General features: G+C 39.4%; 1 protein-coding gene across 1 annotated transcript; it reads right to left on the bottom strand.

The window, feature by feature from the left end:
- Window positions 1–344: 344 nt before the first annotated feature.
- Window positions 345–6,815, bottom strand: LOC126175793 (NADH dehydrogenase [ubiquinone] 1 alpha subcomplex subunit 6). The gene is made up of 3 exons (XM_049922777.1): window positions 6,655–6,815; window positions 6,382–6,497; window positions 345–542 (listed from the first exon to the last, which is right to left on the bottom strand). Exons 1-3 carry the CDS (start codon window positions 6,782–6,784, stop codon window positions 414–416), a joined length of 375 nt encoding a protein of 124 aa, XP_049778734.1. The 5' UTR covers window positions 6,785–6,815; the 3' UTR covers window positions 345–413.
- Window positions 6,816–7,036: the final 221 nt, after the last annotated feature.

The following is a 7,036-nucleotide window of genomic DNA, read 5'->3' as shown; positions in this document are numbered from 1 at the left end:
TGAGCTGGACGCCCTAAACCGTACTGTTAATCACACAAAGAAAACTTGAGGGATCTCATGCACATTCCTATACCATAAAACAGGAAAGTAAGTAGAACCAACAGTAGTAACAAGTACTTCTCAATAGGCAGCAATACACTTTAGTACAAACTAATAGAGTGAGAGGTACAAATTCACAAGAATAAATAATATAGTGACTGTTACCAAGTAAAGGATCCAAATTGCAAAGTGAGACACTAATCGAAAGAAAATAATTCATACTGTGCATCAAACATTAAGAGAGATCCACACTTACTATTTTATTTGCATACATCTTTGGAATCTTTCCATCAATGAAAGACAAATGACTTGTGTAAAATTTAATATATATATATATACACATCTACAAATATTTTTACAAAACTACAAACATTTCACTGGTGGCCAGCAAAGAATTTTGAAAGAAAATCTGTTGGTTTTGGTTCTTGTGTTTCTTTAAAGTAAGCCATCACATGGCCTTTCTGCTTCCAAATCTGTACAGTTTCTTTCAGTTCCATTTGTCCCTGAAAAAATTAATCAGAGTAAATATATTTTACAAAAAGGCTTGTGAAAAATAGGCATCTTCCAACACTCATATCCCCTAGATCTTAAGACGGATTTGCTTAACAGAGGTAAGGGAATGTCCTTCCACATTTAACCTTGCTTAAATTAAGGTGTATAACAATACTTTAAATAGCACCAGCATCCTAGTAAAATTATGAAATTGGGAAGTCTCAGGAACAAGTTATCGAACAACAGAAAAAATATAGAAAAAGCAAAAACTTTGTAGTCTTTTACACCTTAGTTCCATATAACGTTACAGTATATTAATAATTTTTACTTTGGGATGGTCTAGCCAAAACTAAACAAAAAAAATTTTTGTGCCATACCCATTTCCCTTCTATTCTTTGCAAGGCATCTTCAGTGGCAGATTTCATGGATATTTACCTGCATGTTGTGTTTTTATTCCTTTGTTACTGCTATCTTTATTTCCGCCCCCCCCCCCCCCCCCCCCGCCAGCACTAGGAACTGAACACTACAGTTCAGTTCCCAGTGCTGTGAAGTATGGAAACAAAATTTCAAATGGCAGTTATAAGAAGAAGAATGGTAACAAAGGACGAAAAACAACATGTACATGAAAAGCCACGAAATCTGCCACTGAAGATGCCTTGCACATAGAGTTGTGAAACTACTGTAGCTGTAGATTATCGTAACTGTAAACCATGGTAGTTTTCCTGCCACCATCCACTGCAACCTGGCTGCAAACGGGAACTGCATCTGATGTAAACAGCAATCCAAGTGAAGTGGCTGGTGAAGTAAGGTTACGGGGCAGAGAAGGCAAGGGATCATGGTAGGGGTTGAGGACGGCTGTTGTGCTGCCTGTGAGAGCAACCAGGAATGTGGGGAGAACATGATAGGGCTGCTAGGTGCAGACTCTGAACAGTGTGTTGGATGTTGGAGGGGCAGATGGAGGGGTGGGGTAGGGTGGGGGGGGGGGGGAGGAGAGTTCAGTTCAGAAAAGTGGGTGTTTGTAGGAAGGGTCCAGGTGGTGTAGCCTAGCCATTCATGTTCATCACATCCATAGTGAGAACAGTTCAAATATGTCAAGGGTCTCTATGAGGCCTTCACAGACCAAAATTACTTTCCCTAACTTGTCCAGAAACAGATCCCTGTGCTTTGTCTCTCCAGTCTGCTACCATCTATCCATACCTGCCATCCAGCTACAGAAGAATATATCTTTAAACTCAGTAGCACGCAGTGCTGCAGCAGCTGACCACATTTTTCATCATACCTTGATGTGAGGAATGTTCTACCCACTACCTTCCCCACCCCTTTCCAGAGTGGTAATTTGATGATCACTGACTGTATGATATCCTTGTCCATCCCTACTCCTAACCTTTTGCCTCATATCCCAGCAACACACCCATATGCAAGACCTGTCCTCCCACCACCACCACCACACCACCACCACCACCACCACCTACCCCATTAAAGGCCGCAGTATTTGTGAAAGCAGCCAATTGATCTAAGCCATAACCACTGCGCTGCTTTCTACATGTGCAAGACAACTAAGAAGCTCTGTCCACACGAAAGGCCCCTGCCAAATAGTAGCCAAGAGACAGCTGGACCACACTGTTGCTGGACACACTGCCCAACATGAAGTGTTTCACTTCAGTGACTGCTTTACAGCCTGCACCACATGGATCCTTTCTACCAACACCAGCTTTTTCTCAATTGTGCAGTTGGTAACTCTCTCTACAACAAATTCTTCATTCCTGTAACACCCTGGCCTCAGTCTACACTCAGTCCTCCAGCTACCTATTCCCTTTACCTGCTCCCATTCCAGCACTAGACATGCCTCCATCCTGCCAATGCAACCAAGAGCCTTCTTCCAAATCTCTCATTTCCCCCCACCCAATACAGCACCCAGACTCTACACCTAGAAGCAGCCATATCCTGTGCCCAACATGTCCCTGCAAACTCGCAGGCAGCACACCACCTTCCCCCACCACTAGCAAGCTATCGTTCCCCTCCTCCTTATCCCCATAATGATATACTGTTTACATCATCAGACAGTTCCAGCCCACAGTCAGGCCAGATTGGGTGCACGGAGTGGCCATGCATGTGCATTTTTTCCTGAAGAAGGCCTTTTGACCCAGAAGCTTAAATGTTTAGTAGTCTTTACAGTGCTTGTCTGCAACTCAATGCCTCTTCTATGCAGGGAGTAATAATCTATCCTTTTCATTAAGCTGTTATTACATCATGGACTTAGATTTTTCCAGAAAATATAATGCTTATTACACAGCAAATTAGAATTGAAGGTAAGAAAATGACTGGTTAAATGCTTCATGATTTTCAGTAGGGCTGAGACTGTAGCATTCATTCAAGATGTGGATTTGGAGGAGAATGGAGAAAAGAAAATGGGCAGATAAAAATGAACAGCATAGTGCTGACAAGGGTAAACGAACAAGAAAGTCTCTTAAATTTAGTTAAGAAAATGAAAGCAGATTGTGTGTGACACATACTGCAGGGAACACTATTTCCAACAGTTACAGAAGGTACAGTGAAATGATGGAATAAAACTGGAAGGACAAGAATAAAAATGCTATATGGAATGAAAAGGGGGAAGATACCAGACTACAAAGCAGTTAACCTGAAACACCATCAGATGGAGACATTAATGGTGTCAGGAACCTATCAATAGGCAGAACACCTGATAATAATGCAGTGCTAAATACATTGTTTATTGCATTTCAATAATTCATGGCTGCTGACAAATTTCAGCGAGGTGAGAAGTGACACTGATAATGGATTTCACAAGTTCATGTTCAGGTCTCTCACCATTCCTCTTGATGTATGAGCATCATAAATTCATAAAATTAGTGCACTACAGACAAATGGAGTGGTAATGGTGTTGGCTCCTCTACTGCAAATCCTACATCCATTCACTTTCCATTGAGTTATGGGACAGTTATTTAGGTTTTCCCCATTTTTCTCTGTCTTGGTGGTGTGCACCAGCTTTGTGGGGAGCCGAGACCAAGCCACTGTAATACTTTACAATCCATTACTATGCTGTGCTTCCATTTGCTTTGTTGGCTTTCAATTCTTTTCTCTTAGAGGGAGAAGAGAGGCACATAGAGGAGGGGTCTCAAATTATGAATTCTGGGCAATTAAATTGTATTTGGTCACTAAATTAACTCCTCAACAAGTCTTCCCATTGATGTTGCAATGGAACTCATCATAATTGCCAGGATTTGCAGGGAAGCCACTGCCACTTCCCCCTCATCTGTTTTGTTCGTCTGTTTGGAGAACCGTAAAAGCTCAAGCCTGCAATGGCTTAAAAGCTTTAGTAACCAATGCTTAACTGTTTATCATTCCATTCACCTCATTAGTTAAGTATTTGCTATAAATATATACACAGCAAATAATTGCTGTGTATTATGCAAATGACAGCACCACTGGGTGAATAATTGTTACTGCATCTTTGGGTATATTTGAAAAATAACTACTAAAAACATACATAAAATTATGGGTAAGTGAAGAATAAGTGTGTCTGCATATGCTTCAAAAATGCATTCATTCAATTAGTTTGAGTAGAGTACTACGATTGGTTCTTATATGAACTTATTCACTTTGCATACACAATGACTTAAATATCGTGCCAGCAACTTGTGGAGATCTGGCAATTTTACAAAAATATTATGCAAGAAACAGAATGGCTTACGTGGAAAAATTTGGTGAGCTAGGTACTAATCACAGAAGCCTTCTATTCAGGGCTGGTTCAAGAACATTTTTCTACACAGTCAACATTGATCTGCATGTGCACAACTATAACAGCTTGATTGAAGACTATCAAAACTGAAAATAATAATAATAATAATAATATGTATGTATGTGTGTGTGTGTGTGTGTGTGTACATTAGCAAAACATGTACAATGAAGAGGATGATTAAACTATTTAACATCTACTGCTGGATAAAGGTATCCTCCAAGAAAAAGGCTTCCTCCGAACTCCATGCAATTCAGTGTGCAGCTGTATGCACCCATATTGCTCCTGTACCTTTTCTATCATTTAACTACCTTCAATGGGTTATGTCTTTTTGTATCTCTTGGAACCCAACTTAGTCCAGTATCCATTCATTTTTCTGGCTACATTTCCATTTCATTTTCAGGGTAGTCACAATTTCATTGTTCATTCCAGTCTACTTCCTGGCCAATTTGTTTGTGCCTGGCATATACATCCACCATTGTTCACGCAGTCCCTTCAACACCTCTAAATACTACTGCTTGTCAGTTCTATGATTTTGTTAAATCTCAACTTTCTCCTCACTGTGTCAGTTTCATTATTTTAGTCTTATTTTATTGATTTTTGACCTCACTTTCAACAGGCTTTATCAAGATGAGCCTGTAACTGCAATTTCTTTACTTGAAGTGAATAATGCAGTCAGCAAAATGAACATTTATTCCTTCTTAGTTTTCTCTAAGCATTTGAAAACTACCTCAAAGGCCCTGTAGGAAAGAGGTATGTGTTCTTCAGCTGACTAAAGGAAAAAATCTTTACATTTAATGCTCTGTTAAACATGCCATCTGAGACAGAGCACATGCTCAGGATGTGGACAGAAACTTCAATGACTAATTTAAAAAAACCCAGGCTTGCTCCTTAAGAAAAAAAATATAGGCTAGGCACAAATTAAGTATTATTAAGACAGGGAAACAAATGAAACTGGGAACAGACTACAGTGAAAATGTAATTATGGTTGCAATAAAAATAAACGGAGGTTCACAAGGTATATGAAATGGATAACACATGGGTGAGGAAGTACTCTGCTGGACTCTTAGGGCATAAGAATGACGAGCACAACCTAACAGAAGGTGAGCCAAATGGGTTTAAAACACGCAGAGCAGTATGAATTGGTATAGCTGAAGAATATGTAGAGGAACCTAAGTAGCCAACAGTGAATGAAAGGATTAACGATTAATATTTAAAGGGAAAAAGTCCCTCTAGGTTTTGCACACGGTCACACGATTAAAAAAAAAAAAGAACAGAGCCAAAAATCTTGTGAATGTCGCAATTACCTGCTGTTTTTCTTCTTGATGAAAACAGTTTTCTTCAACCAAATGACAAAAATCAGAGTTATGGTAACATAAAATGGCCAAGACAGAAATGTTATGAACTTCACAGCAATCTGATTCTAATAATGTCAAAGGTATTTCTAACAACACAAAACCCCTCTAGAAAAACTTCAATGGCACAAAAAGCACGTTATCACAATAGAAATAGTTCCTGTTACTCAAAGCACAAAACTTAGCAATTACACATGTCCTTTTTTGTAGCTGGAGGGGATGGGGGAGTGGTGTTAGAGTATATGGTGGCCTTTACAGAAACTATTTTGTTTTGCTTAAATTTATTTGACAAGATTTTTGGAGAAATACTTCCGATCAAAACCAGACAGCTGAGCAAACAGTATACCACTCCATAATTGCTCTTTGTATTCACACGGCTTTTGAGGGCGCCCTAGCTGTCTGAATTTCTCTAAGGTAAATAACGCAATGAAATACAATAGTTATGTGAATTGAGCACATCCCCCTACTGCCATTCTTGTGTAGGTAGGCTGATTTGACAGGCATTAAGTATTCAAAAATGCAATGAACTGATCACCTTCCAAGCTAGAAGCAAATGGTCATTATGAGAGTTTGACAGTGACTGTGAAGTACCAAACACTTCTGTGAAGTGAGTAGGTTCTCCCAAATCAGGGTTGCTGACTTTTAACATCAATTAATCTACCTGTGTAATCAATTTCTTTTGTAGTTCTTGCGATAATGTGTTATACTAGCACTATGAGAGAATACATACGTCAGTACCTTAATGACGAGCATGTCTATCACACGGATGTCGGTAACATGTCTATTTTTCTCAAATTCCTCTCTTAATTTAGCCCTGCACTGCGCAACAGACTTGGGAATATCGTAGTCCATAACTGGAAGGATAAATACATACGTAAATGCGTGCGCAAATTATATAAAAACAGTGGCACAACACGGAAATACCAATTTATGAAGGCTTCTCAAAATTTATTGAAATATGTTGCAGTCAATTAAATGACAAGCTAATGAACTTATGGTTCCGCAACTCACCGACGTAAGGGATTTGTCTGTACCATGCTTTATATAAATTCAACACTCTTTTCCGTGCTTCTGTTCTGTCAACAGACAATATAGGCCTAACTTGCCTAGCAGCAGACTTCACCGCCTCCCGTGCCGCCATACTGTGACTGGCTGACTGCCTATTCAAGGGTATTAACTATTAAGTATTAACAAACATGAAACGAAATTTACATCGAAATTCGAGAGTATCGATGTAGGGAGTGTTTAAAGTTGAGTGGAACTAAACAATAAACTCTTTCGAATTTTTTAGGCGGCAAAAATTTTGCTTTTCGTTCATAGAATATTTATTTGGCTGTTCTCGCCACGAGTATGATTCTAAAGGCCCGATCACACGCAACGAACTGTCTGCGCA

The sequence above is a fragment of the Schistocerca cancellata genome, chromosome 1 (assembly GCF_023864275.1).
Source record: "Schistocerca cancellata isolate TAMUIC-IGC-003103 chromosome 1, iqSchCanc2.1, whole genome shotgun sequence".
NCBI lineage: Eukaryota > Metazoa > Arthropoda > Insecta > Orthoptera > Acrididae > Schistocerca > Schistocerca cancellata.
Note: the sequence above shows the minus strand (reverse complement) of the source record. Positions and strands in the feature narration are given on the sequence as shown.

Bases quoted from the DNA above. Each gene is read 5' to 3' on its own strand.
- LOC126175793 (XM_049922777.1), bottom strand. From the start codon at position 6,784: ATGGCGGCACGGGAGGCGGTGAAGTCTGCTGCTAGGCAAGTTAGGCCT. The intron at 6,498-6,654 runs GTGAGTTGCGGA...TTATCCTTCCAG, and splicing joins CAGACAAATCCCTTACGTCG to TTATGGACTACGATATTCCC. The intron at 543-6,381 runs GTACTGACGTAT...TAATTTTTTCAG, and splicing joins TAGACATGCTCGTCATTAAG to GGACAAATGGAACTGAAAGA.